The sequence below is a fragment of the Protopterus annectens genome, chromosome 2.part1 (assembly GCF_019279795.1).
Source record: "Protopterus annectens isolate FY-2018-M chromosome 2.part1, PAN1.0, whole genome shotgun sequence".
Taxonomy (NCBI): domain Eukaryota; kingdom Metazoa; phylum Chordata; order Ceratodontiformes; family Protopteridae; genus Protopterus; species Protopterus annectens.
This window is the reverse complement of record NC_056729.1, coordinates 1,708,319,049-1,708,341,802: the sequence shown is the minus strand read 5'-3', so window position 1 is coordinate 1,708,341,802 and position 22,754 is coordinate 1,708,319,049. Positions and strand designations below refer to the sequence as shown.

General features: G+C 39.8%; 1 protein-coding gene across 3 annotated transcripts in view; it reads left to right on the top strand.

Moving 5' to 3' along the window:
* CASZ1 (castor zinc finger 1) overlaps positions 1-22,754 on the top strand; it is a 668,840-nt gene that overhangs the window by 617,344 nt on the left and 28,742 nt on the right. For all 3 annotated transcript variants that reach the window (XM_044063158.1, XM_044063159.1, XM_044063157.1), the window contains 2 exons: positions 13,093-13,241; positions 22,177-22,414. In XM_044063158.1, the coding sequence (XP_043919093.1) occupies positions 13,093-13,241; positions 22,177-22,414 (387 nt within the window). The remainder of the gene's footprint in view (positions 1-13,092; positions 13,242-22,176; positions 22,415-22,754) is intronic.

Below are 22,754 nucleotides of genomic sequence, written 5' to 3'. Positions count from 1 at the left end.
AGGGTCCGTAGAGGCACCGCCTTTGTGGAGTGGGACCACAGTTGCCGTACGCCACTCCTTGGGCACGTATCCTGTGGTAAGGCTGAGATTAAACAGCTGCCTTATGTGCGTGTTTAATTCCTCATTTAGCACACAGCCGGGGACACCATCCAGTCCCATTGATGCTGTGTTTTTAGCTTTAGAGAGAGCAGCTTTCACCTGCGCATTTGAGATGTCTGGGAGGCTACACTCCCCTGGGATAGTTATCTCTCCTTTAGGGGGGAGAGGGGGGTGAAGTTTGCACTGAACCTGTCTGCCAGTATGTTGGCAATGTCTGTGGGTTCATTGATTTTTGTATCATTTTGGACTAATTCTGAGCATATCTGGGAGTTTCCACCCAGGTTCCTAACATAGCTGAAAAAGGCCTTATGATTGTCCTTTGAATCCATGGCAATTTTTCTCTCAAAATTGGCCTTAGTTGATTTTATGAGTGCTCGTATTTTTTTACTAATAATGATCAGGGGTGACTTCCCTTTTATGGATTTTGTTCTATCATGTAATAACTTTCTCCTCATATTGTAAAGTTTGTTAATGGCTGGGGTCCACCAGACTGGACGTTTGCCCTTTGTGGAAAGACTCTTGGTTTTATTTGGGATTGCCTGATCCATGCAGTCCTGGAGGTGTTCATAGAATGCATTTGTAAGGGCTTCCGCAGCTTGGGTTGTGGTTTCCACTGGCTCAGGGGCCTTGAAGGATACATCAGCTTCCATCACAGGGACACAGGGCTACATTCAGTGACAGAATGAAGAACTTGGTTATCCATGAGGACCACAGAGTAAAGCCACGTCTTGTCACTAGTGAGAAGAGAAAGTTGAGCTTGTTTGGCACCTTATGAAGGATTCCGCTGGGCACCTCTCATGGGAGGTGTCCCCAGCACTAACACTGTGAGAAGGGCCTGCGGCATACCCAGGACAAGCTGGAGGGATTATATCTGTGAGCTTATCTGGCAACACTTATAGATCCTAGAGAATGTGCTGGAAACCCTTTAGTGGGGATACTAAGGTGTGGATTACCATTCTCACCTTGCTCGTTCAGTGGTTCTTCAGCGTGGCAAATCGTTTAGAAGATAGTAATAATGAGGATCCACTTAAAATGGCTTCCTACAGTTTGCAAGTTTTCTGCTTTGTCTGTTGCATCATTGAAATCCATAAGGGTGTTCTGAGTTATGTGAGGACATTTCTACTACTGCATTAAATTGTATTTTGTCCTGAGTTTAGAAGGGAAGCACAACTGCAGCAGTGACAACTTGATTAGGGTTATATATCATGCAAGGAAAGTAAAAAAAAACAGCATTTCAATCCCTAGCCAGTTATTTTATCAGCTGTGTCTTTTCACAAAACAGTTTGTATTGGCCATAACAAAAGACATGACAGGACTTGTCTTTATTTGCTAAGTGCCTGACTAATCCTCATTGCTAAATTTCTGCTGCAGCAAAGAGAAAATGACAATTATAAAACCGTGTTGTTGACTTGTTATGTTTCTCGTTAAGAAAAAGGTTAACTGCTGCACTGCTTTCATTCCAACCATTTCAGAATAGTCTAAAAAAGATTTCCACCCTTAGTGGGTAAAAAAAGTAAGGCAGACATATAACTGAATGACTGTGATAAAGTTTTCCCAATTTGGCCTGGTCCTTGTTTTAACCTTATGAGATATGTAACTATGGTTGATCCCTTAAGGTGGTAAATGTACTTTTCCACACAGAAATGTTGTAGTACTTTACATTAGCATTTTGTGATATACTTGAGTGCTAGTATTGTTTTCAAGCGCAGTATCAGTACACTGTTAGTTTCCTTCGGAAATGGTGGTCTCCCCAACCTTTTGCAACTGCTTCAGTCATAATTTCAGGTTTAATTTTGATTCCTTAGTAACGGGTCAACTTTGTCCTCTACTTATTCGGTAACAATGACTTGTAAAATTATGACATAATTCATGTTAACCTCTGCCCCGCACACACACACACACACACACACACACACACACACACACACACACACATACACACACACACACATACACACACACACACACACACACACACACACAGTCACTCCAAAATGCATATTCACTTTGCTGAAAAAAAATACATTTCTGAACCATTATTCATTAACTGTTATGCAGTTTTCAGCTGACCACATTGTGAGCATGCCTTTGGAGTTGTATATTTCACTCTATGGTCAACAATAGCATTGGGTTACATTTGAAGTGGAAAGTAAGGCTGCCTACCAAGATGCAACATAGAAGTGGTCAGCTACTGGGATGTGGAGCTCTTTTTGCACTGTGACAATACATCCACTATTCCCAGAGTGTTCCAGAAACTGGTAGTTTAACTTTTGATGCTTGTTGGAGAGCTTCCCATTTTCCATTTTAACATTTACCATGTTTTGCATTCATTACTGGCATTTATGTAAACCAACATAGTTGAGAATAGTTAGATTATTGGATGTGAACAGATCATCATTTAAGCGGTTCAGCGACTGATGGGTGTTTGGTAGTAGTATGGGAAACCCAAAGGCACAGAATAAATTTATTCAAAATATTCAAGCAATTTTGTCTATGCTCTGGACTCCTTCAGAAATAATTATATCTAACAAATTCAATCAATGAAAAAAAATAAGGAAGTCATGTAATATTGTCATATAATCATCATCATCATCTTCTTTCGGCTGTTCCCATTAGGGGTCTCCACAGCGGATCATCTGTTTCCATTTCTTCCTGTCTTCTGCATCATGCTCTTTCACACCAACTGCCTGCATGTCCTCTCTCACCACATCCATAAACCTTATCTTAGGCCTTCCTCTTTTCCTCTTACCTGGCAGCTCCATCCTTAGCATCTGTTTCCCAATATACCCAGCATCCCTCCTCAGCACATGTCCAAACCAACGCAATCTTGCCTCTCTTGCTTTGTCTGTCCAACCAGAGCTGACCGTCTAATATACTGATTCCTAATCCTGTCCATCCTAGTCGCACCCAGTGCAAATCTTAACATCTTTAACTCTGCCACATCCAGCTCTGACTTCTGCCTTTTTGTCAATGCCACCTTCTCCAACCCATATAACATAGCTGGTCTCACTACCCTCTTGTAGACCTTCCCTTTCACTCCTACTGGTACCTGTCTGTCACAAATCACTCCTGACACTCTTCTCCACCCATTTCACCCTGTCTGTACTCTCTTCTTCACCTCTCTTCCACACTCACCATTACTCTGAGCTGTTGATCCCAAGTACATAAACTCATCCACCTTTACCAACTCTACTCCCTGAATCCTCAACATTCCTCTACCCTCCCTCTCATTTAAACACATATATTCTGTTTTAGCCTTGCTGACCTTCATTCCTCTCCTCTCTAGAGCATATTTCCACCTCTCCAGGGTCACCTCATCCTGGTCCCTACTCTCACTACATATCACAATGTCATCTGCAAACATCATAGTCCACGGGGCCTCCTGTCTGATCTCATCTGTCAACCTGTCCATCACCACTGCAAACAAGAAAGGGCTCAGAGCTGATCCTTGATGTAATCCCACCTCCACCTTAAACATATCTGATATTGTCATGTAGTATGTACTGTATATGGCAATTTCACATGACGGAATATATTCAGAACGTCAAACACTCTGAATGTTGACACGTAGAATATCGACATATGAAGACTGAAACACAGAACGACCACACCAAACAAAGTAAAGATGTACAACAAGTGTTATGCAGGGGTCATGCCCCTCTATGCCCCCACACCCTCTGCTACTAATATATACCAGCTCTGAGATTCTGTTGCTGTGAGGAAAGGGCAAAAATCCACTTCCCTCATCTACAGTCTCGGACAGCAACTTACTGGCTGGTTCGTACTCTGTGATTCTGTCATCCTGCGTCGATATTAGGTGCGTCAACATTCAGAGTGTTTGATGCTCTCAGTGTATCCCCAAATGACTACCATATGTTTTTTATAGTGAGAAAGCACGTAAGTATTTTGAGTAAAGTTATTAAATAACCAGTAGAGCATCGTCTTAGTTGTATTTTTGGGTTGTTGGTTTCTTGTTACAGTTGAGAAAAGACTATTTCTTTCAGATTTTTTAGTGGTGTGGAGGAGCAAAGATTTCAAGGCATGATTCCTGTCGCTTTATGGAGTAGAGCATCACACATTTCCTTTTTAGTTATCTACCAATCCCGATCCACGTCTATGTGGTGACACCTGCAAGCGAGGTCTTTGGTGTGTGTGTGTGTGTGTGTGTGTTACATATAACCTGAAATCACTATACTTAGAGGCTCAAGGACTGTTAACATCAAGCGTAATACACCACAATGCGTCGTGGTTCTGCCTAAGCTGCAAAAAGTATTCCATGGGAATGTCGATAATTTAAGGGGTCGGTGGACAGAAACGGGAGAAAGATGAGCAGAAACACAAGATGGAAAACAAGAAGTAGTTAAAAAAAAGTTTGCTTCAGCAAACAAAATTAGTAAGCACTGCTTAAACTGATAACCTTGGGCTCCAGTTAACAAGGAAAGGATACCAGCTATGTCAAGCGTAGATGTATAATATGTTTTAAAGCACATTAAAATATGTAGTCTCAAACATCAAAGGCTTTTATTTGCATTTTTAGACAAATACACAAAGTATCACCTGGTATCTATCTCATGTGCTTAGCTTAAAAGTTATGCTGTCGGAGGAACAAGTGTTTGTACTTTGTACAGTATGATGCAACCTTAGAAGAGCAAAGCCCTGTAGTAAACATGTAGGTCCCTTAAGAAGTGATGCAGAGATTTAGCGTTGGGTATACTATTAATAGGGCAACATGTGTAACCATTCAGCACAGTGTCAGGATTTCTCAGGATGCTTAGAAAACAAGCAGATCTGATTCATTACTACTGTTTATATGCTGCCAGGAAGCAACACCATGTCATATTAAAAGGCAAACATAACATAGATGCTAATTTGGAATAGCTTATGTTTTAATGGTAATGGCATTATACATTGTAATGAAAATTCATGGGTGAAAACACTGCTTGTTTTTGGAAGAATATGTAAAACAAAATATTACATTAATACTTGTTTGTGTTAATCAGCAAAGCACCTTTACACTAATATAAGTAACTAAACAGTTTTTCCACCCATACTCAGTAAGTTTCCATAAGTGCAGATAAATTTTAACAAAAAAGAATTAAAAGCAATTGCATTATGAAACATATTTTGTCTGTGTAGGTAGAGACATCTCAATAGAATGCAGAGGAAATGGCTGTTCACTCCTGCAGAGAACACAGAAAAAGGCTGATTTAATAGGTAGTACCAACTTGTTGAGTTTAGTTACTGTCATTACTCAGTGGTTTGTGTTTTTAACTGTTGGATATAATTCTACTTTTTTTCTAAAAAGCAAACAGGGTTTACTATTTTTGGTTACTGTTGTCATGATGGGACCCTGCCCTTCTTGATGAGTGCTATGGGATCTTTTACATTCACCTGAGCTACCAGCAATTTAGGTAGATAGGACCCCAGTTTAAAGTCTCATCTGAAGGGTGGCACGATCATATGTTCAGCCCCTCCCCCTCTTGCTGCACTGCATTCATAGCAGTCTACCTGGTCTGGGAATAGAACACACAACCTTGTGCACCATAATGGAGTTTTCATTTTACTTATTACTTTTATTGTCATTTTATGAAGGCCTTTCTTGAAAAGTAATACTTTTTAGGACAGACTGAGTAGCTCAAATTGTTTTTTTGCCAATATATTATTTTCTGCTTTTCTCAGTGCGGGATGGTTGAGGGCTGCGCTTGTTAGAACATTGTTTGACAACTCAAGATGAAAAAAAAGAAGAAATGGCCTGGTAAACCCAATGCTGGAACTACTATGTTCTTTACCCTAGTTCACCATGCGCACATCTTTTCCAAGGTGTTGGTTATTTTGTAATTAAAAAGAGTCAAGCTGCCTAGGTGGCATTTCTCATAGACAGTTGTACCTGAACTTTTCACATAGAGTAGCCATTGTTGGAAAGCTTTTACAGATCATGGTTCCCAGTGGGGAACGTCATCGCTTTCTTATTCAAATATAGTGACGGGGTTCCTGGGGATTCCAGGTATCACCTGCTGCTGCTTTCTCTGCAGTTCATCTGAATGAAATGGAGATAAGAAACTGAAAATTAACAAGTATAACTCCTGTGATGAACTGTCACCAAAATGCTTTTTTATAACAGGCAATAGTATATTATAGTGAGTTAAAAGATAGCCATTTTGGGTTCTGTAACACCTTTCTGTGTACCATCTATTGTAAAATGCTATGGCATAGTGGTCATGATTCAGTCCTGTAAATTCAATGCCATTGCTTAAGAAATAATTTGATTGTACCCTGTTTCTTTCTTATTTGACGTGAATTGGAAGTATGCTTTAAAGACTGTAACCTATGTTGTAAAATATTTTCTAGCCTAGGGACATTTTGAGGTCTATGTTAATTTAGAATATCATTAAAAACTGTAAAGGTAAAGACCAGAGCTTGAATCTCTCAACCCACACTCACATATTGTAGACACCCATGTAAGTCTTCTGATAAAAACACTTCCATGTTCTTTCACTTAAGAGTGACCCCAGCAGCTTTTACTTAAGACCTCAGCAGAATTAAATATCTGGAGTGATTTTAGTATTAACTAAAAGAATGATAGCAAGTGGCTGTACAAATATAGCCCTTCGTACCATTTTATTTTATAGGGATTATAAAAATTTGTCAACTATTGCAAAACTAGCTATTAATTCATCAAGAATTTATGGTTGCAAGATAAGTTAGCAGTGGTAGCCCTGGTAACTGCTGTAAACAGACACTGGACTTTACCTGCATCTCAGTTTACAAATGGCCAGATATTGAACAGTTCGTGTTATTTACTCAACTTTGCATGTTTCACGTGATAGCTGTGTTAAACAAAGCAATTTGATGACACATTATACAGTGTAGAGTCTGGGAGTCATGGTAACAGGCGAGCCTTTACCTGCCTTAAATGATACAGTTTCAACTATGCAAGTGTGGTTTGTTTCTGAATAAATGTATGAGTAGGCTGTCATAATGTTTTACAAACATGAGAAAATATCAATTTATTAATGACAGCTTAGCCAAGTCTTAATTGCCTCCTGGTGTCACAAGATATCAGAACAACTGAATACATTATTCAGATCTTAATGTTTTTCCATGGCCCACACAATACCAAATATAAAATGTTCAGTGCTCTGAAAACATGCGCGCACACACACACACACACACACACACACACACACACACTTAACGGCCTGTTTTCTTTCGGTTATCTTGACAGGAAAGTACAAAATGGAGCAAGTGAAGATAAAGTGCAAAGTACGATTCAAAGAAACAGCTAATTCTTAATATACAGAAAGACTCAAGTGTTTTCTGGGCTTGCTGTGCTTCAGTCCCCAGCAGATACGTCATAGTTCATGTCCTTCAAGGAACACAGGTTGTTGTTTATCTTATTATAACAAAGTCTGCCTAGGGAAGGAGAGAAAACATTTAGTAATATTTGTTTCTGTTGCACATAGTTTCCTACTGTGGGTGAATCTTAAACGGTATATTTGGTTTCATGTCATGGAGATCTGCAGAAAGACTGACAGTTAGATTGTATTTGGACTGATTTCAAAAGTAGTATTTTGGTACTTTAATCGTACACGTCATGACCCCTTCCTGTTTCAGTGCATTACAGTATTGCCTCCTTGCTACTTTTTGCCACTTTACCCACTGGTTTTGCTTCCCAAGTAATATCCAATGCTCCAGCTTATCCTTCTCTTCCCATACTCACAGAGTGGTCTCCAGGAATAACTCCCCCAGCATGGCACTGTAAGACAGACTGGTGGCTATGGTCACTGAACACATCATGTCATCTGTGCTAATGTAGAGAGACTACAGCCAGCTGATGTTTGAGATATATGTCATGGGATCAGAGAACTGGAAAGTCATACACTCTGAAGGTTACGTGAACCGATGCACCAGATTTCCAACTCTTCAGTTTGAGCAATGGACAGGGGGTGACCCTACAGTTTGTTGCTGTTCCGGACTGTAGGGTTAAACAAGGAGCTGTAGTACAATGTGATTACTGTTATCTGATAAATGGTTTGTTAAGATCCGGTGACTAAAATGCAGGGGTTTTCATAGTTTCTTAAGGTACTTTAGTATGGATCAATGCACTGGCAAATGAAGAGACAGACAGATGGATAGACAGACAATTCACCAGTCACTCTCCAAGAAGTAGTCAAATACTCATTCTGTCTATAAAATTCATCATGCTGTTTTTTCCCATGGCAGTGAAACCTGTACTTAGGCTAACTATGAGGTGGTGGTTAGAGAGGGCATCCTGGCAGAGTGCCTCCAAGGGAAGATAGAGTACGCATGGCTGGAGATGCCAAGACAGGGATAGTCGCCAAATGCGGGGGGGGGGGGGTAATTTCCAGTTAGTGCTGCTGTAGCCTACAGGGTGGATGAATAGGTGGCAGGTGTGATGCGTCTGAAGCATGAGGCTATGCATTCTGGTAGGAGGAATCGGGGGATATATATATATATATATATATTTTTTTTTTTTTTTTTTTTTTTTTTTTTTTATGGCGGAGGTAGGGCAAAGAAGTAAGTGATCTTGAGATAATAACTGCCTCTTAGGCTGAAACCCACAAAGTACTGTAAAAAGGTAGTTGACAAGTCCACAGGCATGCCTGGGTGTCTATGTGAGTGGATGCGAGAGGTGCTGAGTTCAGCCTCTCACTGTATAATAACATTGATAAAGCTGAATTTATAGTACTGTGTCTAGTTCTGGCAGTCTTCTAGAGGAAAGAATAATTAAAATATGATAAAAGTGTTTAATGAAGGAATTGGGCGCTTTGGGTATGAGGAGACCCTTGGACATACGAGTATGTGTAACCTGAAAGGGAAGTGGGTGTGATTTACAGACACCCGGACAGAGAAGTGGGTGTAACTTACAGACAGTGCATTGTCAGGCAGCAACAGTGAGGAAGGAAGAGGGGGGGCTAAGGCAAAAAGTGGTATATGTGTGGCAGCTGGAATGGCTGGCATGCTAATCCGAGTTAAGGAAGTTGAATATTTTTATCAGTCTATGATAGGACCCTGAAACCTAAAGCCAGAAGGGCCCAGAGAGTGTGTTTCATGGGAGGGGATCAGCAGTAAATAAAAAGTAGATTCACAGCAGGGAAAGCTGCAGTGCATCACTAGAGTATCACGTGTCTGTGTGACATAGGTGGATATGATGGACTATGGCTCTATCAGCAAATTTTTACATTTGTCTGCATGTTGCCCTGGCTTGGACCTGTTGTACACAGAAGGGCACTATACTGACGTCTTGTAACACCACTTGTTTGGAAATAAGCCAGTGTGAGATTGTGGTGAGTAGGTGTGCCTGTATAACCATGTATACTGACTATCATCTGGAAGGTTACCTTGTGGTGCGTCACAGTCGTGGGAGGTAGGTGTGTGTGTGTGTGTGTGTGTGTGTGTGTGTGTGTGTGTGTGTGTGTGTGTGTGTGTAGTTATTCCCTGTACTGCAGAGTACTAGCATAACCGGGCAGGAGTTTGCTGTTGCACCCCCCCACACACACTGTCCACTGTGCCAAAATAGTGACGTGTCATACTAGAAGTTCCAGGCTGTAAGGATTAAGTAGAGTATACAGAGGTCCAAGGAGCTAAGCAATTAAAGTTTACATGGTGTCATCACATTCCTTGGAAAGCTAATGAAAAGGAGTTGGAGGGAAAGACCTGTTGAGTTCCTAGATGCCAACTGCCTTGCATACTGAATGCACTATAGCCTATTACAATAAATGATTTACCTATCCAGTTTGATACACTTCTGTAGTAAATCTTTAGCAGAAATGAATATATATAACACAGTGGATGTGGCATATTTGGACTTTACAATCAGGTCCATACAGAACTGTCTCGCAGGAAAAAGAGGGTAGTAGATTTGGATAAGGGCAGTTATACAGTGTGAAACTTTTAACTAGTAGATATCTGCTGACGTCTATGCTGGCAGTAATCCTGCTTAGTATATCTGTATCCAGTCTAATAAGGGCAAAAAATAACAGGACTGATCTGTGCTTATGGATGACACTGTGATTGCAATCAGAATTTTTATACTTCTCCAGAGTTTGTTAAATTGCAATAAAGTAAATATATAATCTGTGACTTACTTACTTACTTACTGTAAGGATCTAAGGCATTTGCCCATAGCTTTATTAAAGCAGATATGTTGTGGCAGTTTCATGACATTTTTTCCCAGTGACAGACTTGCACAGAGTTTTCTCCAGCTTGCCTGATGATGTTAGTGATCACTCTTTAACTTTCATAACAAGGGAAAAGGCTGATTGTGTTATCCCCCACAATATAAGAAAACTACGCACCATCAAACATTTTAATCCAGACCTGTTTCAGACTGAACTTGGTGCATGTAACTGGAACCCCTTAAAAACTCTTCCCCTTGAAAATGCAGTACTCTATTTTAACACAACTTTTTTATCCATTCTTGATAAACATGCTCCTGAACGTATTATTAGAATGAAATCTAATACAGCCCCTTGGCTCTCCCATGAAACAAAAAAACTTATTCTCACTAGAAATAAAGTCTGGGCCTCATGGAGATCCCACAGAAATAACCCTGATTTTCTACACTTCCGCCAGCTTAGAAATCTAACTAAAAAGGCAGTAATATCTGACAAAAAAAAATTCTACCTCGAACTACAACAAAATCATCTTAATAATTCTAAACTCTTCTGGTCTTCAGTCAATAAACTCCTCTCCCCAGGAACCTCTAAAACACATTCCCCAATTAATGCTGACCCTGATACCCCTCAACAAACTGCAGATGCTTTTAACTCTTTCTTCACTTAAACTATACAAGCTCTTGCTAAACAACTAAATGCCAACAACTTCTGCCCACCAAGTAACCTAACAAACTCCTCCTTTAAATTCTCTCTACAACCTATCTCTACATCTTACATTCACAGACTCCTTCTCAAACTAAAACCTTGTACCCCCTCTGCTGACAAGCTCCCTTCACTATTTCTTCAAAAGGCTGCCAAGGTCATCGCATATCCTATATCTAGTCTCATAAATGGGACCATCAAAGAAGAAAACATTCCTGATATCTGGAAGGCCTCTCATATCATCCCTCTTCATAAAGGTGGAAACTCCACTGACTATTCTAACTATAGACCTATTGCTCTCCTCTCACCCTTGGCTAAAATTATGGAGAAATGTATCCACCATCAACTTGTACAATATCTCTCTCTTCACAGCATTGTAGCAAACTGTCAACATGGCTTTAGACCACATCATAGTACTACTACTGCCTTGCTTTCCTTTGTAGACACTATTAATCAGAACCGTAACAACAACTTACTCTCTTCTGCCCTCTTCATTGACCTCTCTAAAGCATTCGATATGGTCAACCGCTCTTTATTAATTAAGACTCTTGAATCTCTCTCTTTTGATATCCCAGCCATTAAATGGTTTAATTCCTATCTCACAAACAGAAAACAAGCAGTTCTCTGGGATAACCACATTTCTTCTCTTTTGTCTGTTTCTATCGGAGTTCCACAAGGCTCTATCCTTGGCCCACTTTTCTTTTCCCTCTTCATTAATGATCTTCAAACAATAATCCCTCAAGCAACCTGCATTCAATATGCCGATGATTCTACGCTCATCTGCTCAGCATCTTCCACCCCAGAACTTATCTCTCTTACCCAGAAAGTCTTTAATACCGTAGAAACATGGTTCTCCAGTCAACTCCTCTTACTAAATGCTAAAAAAACTAAACTTCTTCTCTTTACCCCCACTTCCAGGACCTCCCCCTTAAACTTCACTATCTCCTCCAACAGTGCCACTGTCATCTCACCTGACTCTACAACTAAACTGTTAGGTATTACCATTGATAATAATCTCTCTTTCGACCAACATATTAACAACTCTATAAAACTAGTCAACAGAAAAATAGGATCCTTATATCGAATTAGACCATTTCTTACACCATCTACTAGAACTAGGATTTCTCACTCCCATCTTATTTCTACTCTTCTTTATGCTTCACCCATCTTTACCAACCTCAAGAAAAACAACCTTAACAAATTGGCAACCTGCTACAATAACATTGCCCGCTTCACTACCGATAACCCCTACAGAACCCATCATTGTCTTAACCTGAAACTACTAGGCTGGCTGGAAATTCAAAACTATCTTGCTATCCATCAACTCATTTTGGCCCATAAAATACTGTACCAACCAAATAACACTCCTATACTCTCCCAACTCATAATCCCCTATAACAATCTAAACTCTCTCCGCTCTTCTAGTAAACTCTTGACTAGGTCTATAAAATCTATTAACACTGCTGGTGACTCCCTATTCACCAATTCTGTAGGTACAAAATGGAATTTGTTACCTACTAACTTAACAATGATTTCCTCTTTGCCTCTTTTCAAACAAAATATTAAACTGCACTTCCAAAATCACTGGCTTTGTTCCTGTTGTAAACCTGATTAACTTTCCACTAGTACTACTTACCTTAAACTATCTCTCTTACTTCTTGTTTCACTCTATTCTCCACCTGGCTTTCTTTTTCCTCCCCCTTCATCCTCTCACTGCTTCTTTACCTGTTAACTATCTTAACTTGCTCTCTTTTCTCATTAAATCCCTTCCTAATATTACCTTATTCTTATTACTCTACTTTTGTTACCTCCTATCTTTGTATCTTTATCTGACAAGTATTTTTTATCTTGTATAATGTTATTTTGAATTTCTCTGTGTGTGGTAGTAATTAATTCATGTAGTAGTCATTTATATTGAAGAGTTTTGCTGTTTTTGTTATTACTAACCTGCATACTAATTGTTTTATTTTTATGTATGCTGATTTTTCCGTATGTATTTTTACTTCTGTGGAGCTTTTCTCCTCGGGCCTCTACTGAAAATGGAAATATCTCCAGCTAGACTAGCCCGGTCAACAAATGTAAAATAAATAAAATAAAAATAAAAGCAGGCTTTTTAATAACGGATTGTAACCGTTCTTTCCCCTGCTACCAGGTTGCAAGTATAACCAAGTGAATAGCCATTTCCACTGCATTCGGGATGGATGTCTCTTTTCTTTCCTTCTGAAACATCAGATGACATCTCATGCCAGAAAGCACATGAGGAGAATGCTGGGGAAGAACTTTGACAGAGTCCCATCTCAGGTAAGCAAAGTGCTTCAGAGAAAAAAATTATTTTGTCTTAGGCTAATTTTGTTATCACTTACAAATATACATAAAAAAGATACTGCGTTGTCATGGAACCTAGTAACAAACCAAAGTAGTGTATGGGTATGTAGTACAAAAATAAAATAGAAAATAAATGACCTGACATTCTATGATGGCCTTCAAAGTAATTGTGCTGTCCTTATTGTTATGCTTCAGGTTGCTTTATTCATTTATTTGTATTTATTAACACTGGGGGTACAGTACTGATCCATGGGGACCTTTTTCAGACTTGGCCTGGGAGCACTGCCTGGTTTAGGGATTTACTCAGATTCACACAGTAGGCAGTTGTTGGCTGAGGGAATCAAACCCTGGACTACATGAAGTGGTCTTTTAACATTTCATAACCTTAGTCCCCTGTAGTAACTTCCAGGATGGTTACATCTGAAGGAGACTACAAGCCGAAACTCCAATTCAAACATTTAGTTTGTCTTTGCAGTATATACACTTAACTGTGAGATTCATTGACATGACATGGTATGCATTGTATAAGGCTAGTTCTCTGAAAAATGCACAGAAAAAGCACCAACGTGATTCATGAAAGACAGAGTATTGCAGCCAGGGCAAAGCCCTGCTACACCAGACCAAATTAGTTTCACTTAGTAGAAGATTGTCACCTAACACAGTGCTGCAGTGTGGTTATTGCTCCCTACTACTGGGCATTGTATTCCTCTTCTTTCAGCCAGCACACAGGATGACTCATCAGTACTGCCAAAATGTAAGGTGAACCACAGAGTCCTGCAGCTCCCCAGGGAGGTTATCCCACATAGAAGGGAACGGGTCTTTTCAGTTTGCGGTTGGACCTATGGGTACACAGCCACATGTAGATACTAGGATAAAACATGCTGAAAAAGTGGCAGCTGCAAAATATTGCCTTAACCCAGCACTGCTGCATAATGAGCAGAGATGTAACTACTCCTATAAATAAGGGTAGACTGGTGTCCCTATAGGCAAGGCCATTAGATACTTAATCGTATTAGCAGAATAACATCACACTGAGGACCAGACAATAATTAGATACAAAATGAATGGATAATGTGATTCACAAATGGTTAAAACTATATAATCTGCCTGGCCTATTCCTGTGCATATGGGATTCTGTAGTTGTACAGTATCATCAAACACTGCAAGATCCTCATATACACACATATGCACACATTAATTCACACATACACACTGTCACCCATAGGTAGCAGTGTATGGGAGACTGTGCATGTGTGTCTGTGTATATGTGTGCTTTCTTGCATGTGTGCATATCTATTGCAGTAGATAAAATAAAGAAAAAAAACAAGATAGGGTAACAGACAGTTCACAACCCGTGTATTAAGTTGTGATTTAATTTACAGCTTGCAAGCTATAAAATCTTTATTTTTTTCTTTAATGGCCCTCTTCAATTTAGGACCTGTCTCAGATGCGCTGGTCTCCCCACCCTTGCTATGGCAGCATGTCTAAGGGCAAGGAATTGTAATGCTGACCCATGCATGTTATGCAGTGGTAATGTGTTGTGTGTACCAAATGTTCCCTGATGCAACTAACATTTGCAAACTATATTTTCTGTAATATTATTTGTAAAGTGTGGGCTAGTCTCTTCTTTATCCCTATTTAGGTTGTTAAAAATGGGTTAAGGCGACACTTTTTTGCCCGTATACTTCTGTTGACCATAACTTTCTACCATGACCAATCATCTACATATTTTTTATTTTCATATTGCTGACAAGGTAAGACCACTTTACACTCCTGTTCCTTTTCAGTGCTGACCGGAACACACTGTCTGGTTAACTGACAAGCTCAGAGTCGCACCATAGTGCAAATGAAGGAGGATGGACTCAAACCCTGCTCTGCAGGAGTAAAAGCTGCTCACTAACACCTCATAGCTTTAGTCCTCTATGCTAACTGCCAGGACTCTTCTCTGAATAAGACTGAATGCTGGGTTTAGAGGGGTAGGGTCTCTATGTTGTGGATGGTAGAGAATATTTTCTGTACTGTACTCTAATTTTACTTTCATTCACAATTTATAACTGGTTATGTCAGCTTGTATGTGCTCTGCTAGAACACAAACATAGACAGACATGCATGTGCACGCACTCACACACACACACACACACACACACACACACACACATATACATACCTACCTTCTCCCACCTAAAAACATTTCTGATTTCTCAGCTAGCTGAGTTAAGAATTATGATTTTAGACTCTAACCTTCAACGTAGATGCAACCCACTCTACAAAGATGATTAGGGTGACCTGATTTGGCCTTCTCTAGATGGTCTGTGTAAATAGAGGTGACTCTGAGCCCAAATTACTGGCAAGGTGAGTACCCACCCTGCCCCTGCTACACTGGACAGAACCTATTCATCCAGTTAGTGCTGTCAAATTGTATTCTACTCCAGTAGCAACCCCATGGACTGCCACCACCATCCCAAAGTCTACTAGGCAAGTAGGGAACCAAAGTAGATTGCCAGACCATTCTTGTCTGCCACACAAAAGTACACATTTAATATGTTTTTAAAGAGTGCAGAATGCAAGCATATGTGTTGGATGGCTTTAGCTTTGTGGTGTAGCCAGCTTTTTTCATTTACTTTCAAAACAAAGTTGTGCAGCATACCCTAGGTCATTCTGTAAGTTCATAAAAGACCTCATACACACACCACACTGAAGTTACATAACACATTCTGTTTTTTTTTCACACCTTCATTGGTTGCTGATTTTTTCGGAAAAGTAGCATTGACTCTTGAAAATGTAAGTTATATCAGCACTGAGTTAACTATAAAATGCAGGAGTAAATAAAATTACCATATACTGTTTAAAAAAAGAAAAACTATTTTAGAGGCTCTTATTACAGCTCTTTTGTTATATAAATTAGTGTAAGTGACATTAGGTTAAAGGTCAACAAGAACCATCAGAATTTATGATCACACATCTTGTCTAGTTCTGATTTGGAAAACAGTCAGTCAGGATCAGCTTTTCCCTTTGTTAAATTACCCACTTCATGGCTGTTACTGAGTGTGAGGGTACGAAAGTGCTAAAATAAAGAATTTATGTTCGTATGGGATACTGACCTACGAATGCATTAAAACAGAAGTATATGTATTTGGTGTGAGCTTAAAAGATGAGTAATTCTTCTTCAGCGGCCCTCCCTGCCCAAGAAAACAGGGAACAACTCTCGCTGTATAGCTGGTCAGACACTGTCAGCAGAATGTGCGGTTATGAGTATAGCCATGATGCAGGACTTTGCACCCAGTGCTATTAATAACCATTTTACACTGAGATGATCTACATACCCATGCCTACATTATGATGTGGGTGGCAGTTTGAGGAACAGTTCAGAAGAGGGCAGCAAAAGTGGTGTGTCGTATTCATCAGGAGCTTTAGAAAGTCAGACAAGAAATGCTTAGTCTTTTAGAATCTTTTGAAAAAAAGGGAAGGAGGTAATTAAGATAGAAAATTTAAGTACCTATCTCAGAGGAATCGACAGATTACAAGAACTGGTGTTATAAAATAAAGATAGATTATTATAATTTATGAACTGGTTAGCCTCACTAGAAGTATGTTTAAGAAAACACGTTTTTGCCTGCTGTGTGACTGTAGGCGGTCACTTAGCAAACAGGTGTTCTCAGAGTGGATCTGAAAAAGCTCCATATGGATCAGTGTGTTCTAACCAGACTAATGAATGCAAACAAGATGTAGTAAGAAGATAAAAAGATGGGGCAGCTCAAGGTGCAGTGGTGCAGTGGTACCGTTGTCCCCTCACAGCAAGAGGTTCCCTGGTTCGATTCTCAGCTGGAGTGCCTTCTGTGTGGAGTCTGCATGTCCTCCCTGCATTTGTGTGGGTTTCCTCTGGGTGCTCTGGTTTCCTCTCACATTACAAAGACATGCATCTGGAGGCTTTCTCCCCGGGCCTCCACTAAAAATTGTTTGATTTCATTCCAAGTCGGACTTTCCCGGTTAACAAATGTTAAGTATTTTATTTGATAAATATGATAATTATATGAATTTTTGAGTTACATATTTATTTGTTTGTTTGCTTGTTTCTTTATATTACCTTGTTAACAGCCAAGTAAACTGGTCCAAATACTGTTTTCAGCCACAACCTAGGCCAACAGGCAGTAGTTGAAAGGCTTTAGAGAAAACAATCTGTGTTGGAATTCAGGAGTGAATGGGACAGATGTAAAGCATTTTATGAGTGGTGGGTGTAAAAATAAAATGTTTGTTAAGTAGGATCCAATTGCTTATTCAGCAATTCAGGTAATGAGAAGAATAGGAGGACAAGGGAGGGCGGCTTAATGTTTAAGGTGTTTGCCTTACAAACACAAGGTGCAGGGTTTGAGTGTCACAAGGGATAATTGGCTAGGCTTAAAATGGCTCGCAAAGGCAGTTAGTTTAGTACTGAACTATGAACCTGTGAACAAGGTGATCCTTATCTACATTCAGAATTACTAATCACTTTCTAATATCCAGTATGTAAAAGATGCAAGCATTTCAGGAAATTGTAACAGTCCCTTTTCAAGATGGATGTCTACCTCTACTACGCACATCTGAATAACGGTACAAGGAAAGAATTCACATTCTAGTCTCAAGTCTTATCGATTAGGACACAGGGAATCTCCAAACACTGGACCCATCTAAGTTTGGATTTATCAAGGGTTGGTCATGCTTCCTCAGTGTAGTAGATATTTTTGAAAAGGTCATTAAAGCAATTGATGAAGGTAAAACAGTACACAACTGCATACCTTGACCCAGACAGAGCTTTTGACACAATTCCCCACTCAGGCATGATAGGAAAGCTAAATAAACTGGGAATAAATCCCTATGTCACTTGCTGAGTTGCCTGCTAGCTTACATATAGGATGCATGAATTCAACATTGGAGACATTACCTCCACAAGAGATCAGTCACCAATGAAGTCCCCCAGGGTTCTGTGCTGGGACGTCTATTCTGAAAGAAAAAGCTGTACCAAAAGGCTCTGGCTGACTACGTTTGCAGATGATCACTAGCTATGAGCAGTCACTGTATCCCCAAATGACATAGCCATCCTCTAGGAAGGTTTGTCCCAAATAAATAACTGGTGCCAAAATCACGGACTGAAACTAAATGCCAAAAAATGCATTGTTAGCATTGCTGTATCCTTTGGGAAGTCATCTACTCCCAGGAATCTACCACATGACAATACACCCTTAAGAGGTGACCCATTTGTTCAGGATTTGGGAACTTATGTAGACAGTCACTTAACATTTCAGCAACGTGTCCATTGTTGTAAGAAAATCTGGTAGTTACGTATTTTCGCAACCACATGTTCAACCAGAGAAATATCTCTTTTCCAAGCTGTACTCATGCTGAAAAGTTAGGGGTTGTCTGGCCAAATGTAGGATTTCCTTAAAGAACTGCCACTTTGGACATTTCAAAGGTTGGACTGTATTTGTGTGCATGTGAAACTGGGAGAAGCTTATATGCTTTTTTGGGGCTTTATAGCTGTCAATGTCGTTGTCCTGTACTTGGACTATTTTGTTCCCGAGATCACAGTTTACAAGTGCCAGCAACACTGATGGTTTTGTAAAATCCTGCCTTTTTCCCAGAAACCAGAATTTTCATGAGGAGAGCAACCCCCCCACCCAAAAAAAAAAAAACAAATAAGAAATGACACCAAAATCTGGCCATTATGCGAAAAACTGGGGAGTTGAGAGGGGTGTTGCCCACTTCCGATTACTTGCAATGCGGTAGTACTGAACTTTATTGAAACAGAGTGTTTACCTGCACTGATTTGAAATTAGTGCTGGACATTAAAAGCAATGTTTTGTTTTTCGTACAAGTTTCTCCCATTTTTGTTAATACAGGTATATTTGACAACTGTTTTCCACTACTTTTGTCGGCACGAGTACGGCTTGGAAAATAGCCATTTCTCATCCTCCAAATGTGGTTGCGATAATACGTAAGTACCGAAAATCTTCTATATTGCACAGCTTATAAGCAAAGTGATTGTGTCTACATGCAGGGATATCATTTTCTCCCTTTACTCCACTTTCATTGGGCCAGTCATTGAATATAATGCCCCCTTTGGTGTGTATCTGTCCAGATCTATGCAGCAACTGAAATGCCCACAGAGATACCTTACTAAAAGGATGCAAGGCCTAAACAACTTGGCCTACATGGAATGACTCAAAGCCCTGTCACTGTACGCAATATCCTGTAAACTACTAAGACATAACCTGTGTCTGACATACAAGGCACCCTCTGATTCCATACTGATGGATTTACTGCACACCAGCAAGTCAAATGGCATCTGAAATACTTAGTGTAGAGATCTAAACCTGCTCTGCAACACCAACAGAACTGTTTAAAGGGACAAGTATATCTCGCAGAGGATACCTTTGCTCTGGAACAGACTCCCCATCCACATAAAACAAAAGTTCATCACTGCCCATATTCAAGCGCAACTTGGATCTGTGGATGTGAAACAGAAAATTTACCCCAGGAATTCCCTTGTCCTAGTAATGGACAATAGTAGCTTCTAAATTCTTTAACCCATGCATGGGTCCCCTCAAATTATCTATGGTATGATATCAGTTATTCTCATTGAGGTAATATGTACTTATCGACCATTGGATGGGTAAGGCTAGTTTCTGACAAAATGGCAAAGATTAATTTGAGCACAAGAGGAAAATTGGATAGGCTTAAAATCTCCGCCAGGGTAGCTAACCTAGTACTAGTAAAGTAAGAGATGGTGTCAATAAATAAAAGAATACAATATATTAGGTGACTGTTCTGTACTGATGGTTGTGTCAAATTGCATTTGATTTAATTGACACAAAATGCAGTTTTTTTCTCTTGACAGTAAAAGGGAGCATGGAAAAGTAAAAAAAAAAAAATACATGGTTACTTAGAGACAATGGTGTTTAAGCCTTTTTAATATACTCATGAAAGTCATCCCTTTCCTAGTTTGAGTACCTTATGAGTGGTCATTTTTTTCTTAAGTAGATAGTTATTGTGCCTGTTTCCAAGATCGACAAGGGAGTGCTGGGTAATTATTAGCTTAAAGTAAGTTGTGCAGTATACAAGAAGTGTTTGTAGGAATAAAACTGAGATAGATAGGTTGCTGCTAGTTTTGTTTGCTCACCTTGACGAATCTACTGTTTCTGATTCAGTAATCCTCTTCTAATGCTCATGTCTGTTTCTGCAGTGACCGTTTCTGCCACTTCTCATTTAGTGGAATGATCTCAAAATATCCATTTCAGATCACATTCTGTATTCTTCCTGATAAGCGTATTGCAGTTTTTGTCTGTGCTCTTTTTTGCTTATTTGCACTCTGCTGTTAAGTAAATCATTTTGATTATCCATTCCTTCCCTGTCTAAATTTCTTTCACAGTAGCTGTCCCTGCAACTGTACCATTTATCCTGACAGTTTATCTGGACTGGTTATAGCACTTGTGGTGAAGGGATGTTCCTCACACACACATACACACACTCTCTCTCTCCAGGTACAGAGCCCCCCACCTCGCCCACATGTACATACGTTATACACCTATATATCCGTAAAGATCAAACCATTGCCTAAAACAGATGAGAATGTCAAAGAATAAAATAAATTGTGGAGTATGGCACAATCTCCCCCTCTGAGTGCCAGTTACCTGAACTGAGAATTAGTGTGGACCAACCTCAAAAGAGTAAGGCCTTCTCCTCCTCCCTAAGTAGTTTACCCAGGATACCTGGACTGATCCTACCTTTCACCCACAAATATACATACTCTGCCCTCCTCAGTTACAGGTACTGATAATTAATGCAATCCTTTTCTTAAAATGCCATCTTTATGTGGAGTATACATAGATCTGTACTAAGCTAATTGCACTTTATTTATTGACATTTGTTAACCGTGTTTGTCCAACTGGGCTTGTGGCCCATTTTCAGTGGAGACCCGAGGAGAAAAGCTCCAGTAATACATTTTAAAACAAGCACAATTTTAAACAATATTGATATAATAGCAGGTATAGCAAAACGATTCACATATGTTGGGTTACATTTATGGGCCATTTTGAGCCTAGACAATTACCCCATGTGAGACTCAAACCCTGCACCTTGTGTTTGTAAGGTAAGCACCATAACCATTATGTCAACCTCCCAACAAAAGCTGACTGAAAGGGCAGAAAGGTGGTTCATGATTCATAGGTTCATAGGAGAATACTATGCCTACTACACCAAAGAGCCATTATAAGCCTAGGCAACCTGTATGTTGTGTCTGTGAGGTAAAGAACTTAACCATTAAGCCAAACCCACACCCAGTGCCATAAGTTAGCATGTCTGAATTGCAGCACTTATTTATATAAAGTCATTAGCTGCCTGTAGATGTGAGAAGAGGTCCTTGCCAAGCACAAGTCTCACATCTACTTCAACACCTGCACACACGGGGGCAATCAGCAGATTGATACACGGCAGATCAGTAAGTTTCATGAAGAGAAAACAACATCATTCTTAAGGGGTAACCTCTGGAGCATCAGAAAATGAAAGGATTTGCTGCGAAATACCCAGTTAGCAAATATGAGCCAACGGTGTTCAAACCCGGGCATCCAACTTTACAGATTAATGCTTTATCTCTTCTTGTAACAGCTCCTAACCTCTTTCTTTCTGTTTCACCCTCTCTAGACATAGCAGCTTGATCTAATAAAATGGCTGTGTTTTTTTTAGGAAATAATCAGTCTGTTTTATACATTTCAAAATCATATCACTGTATTACAAATGTACTGGTTTTGAAGTGGGTAAAAATGCTTTGAGTACACCTCAGTAAAGTCTGTGCCAGATACTGCCTTCCACATAACGAGACTGTGATACATTAAGATATCTGTATCTGCTTCGTGTAACAGTGACATTTGTTGAAACCCAGGTTTTGCCACAGAACGAAGACGTCTCTCACATGGGCAACATGCCGGGTGGATCAACATGTACCAGTGCCAGAGGCCTTTCTGGGCGACAGTCAACTCATCTTGGCATGGCAGATCCAGAGACAGATGATTATATGGACTATGCCGCCTGTGGTAGTCCTGCTGGCCTATCATCCGAGTCATCGATTCCAGATCGAAGCTGCACCAGCACACCTGTCGGAAATGAAAGTTCGTCTGCAGGTAAAGGCAACAATGTAAATGTGCATTTGCCAAATCTAAATTTTGAGACTAACTAGACTTTGCACACTAAGTGACATCCCAACCCCCACCCACCCAAAAAAGATGGATATGGCTGTGTTGAGGCAGATACAGATTTGCACTTGTCTATCTTTCTGGATATCATGATGTTTCTACAGAAATTGTGTGTAATGAAAAGGAATTAATGTTTTACAGAAATTAGCCATTGAGCCCAAAACTAATTTGCATTTGCTCCTTCACATACTTGTGTGTAGTCACACGCAGCGTACAGCTGTGCAAATAAACCATAACTTATTTTTATTTTATTTTATTTTTACTTTGT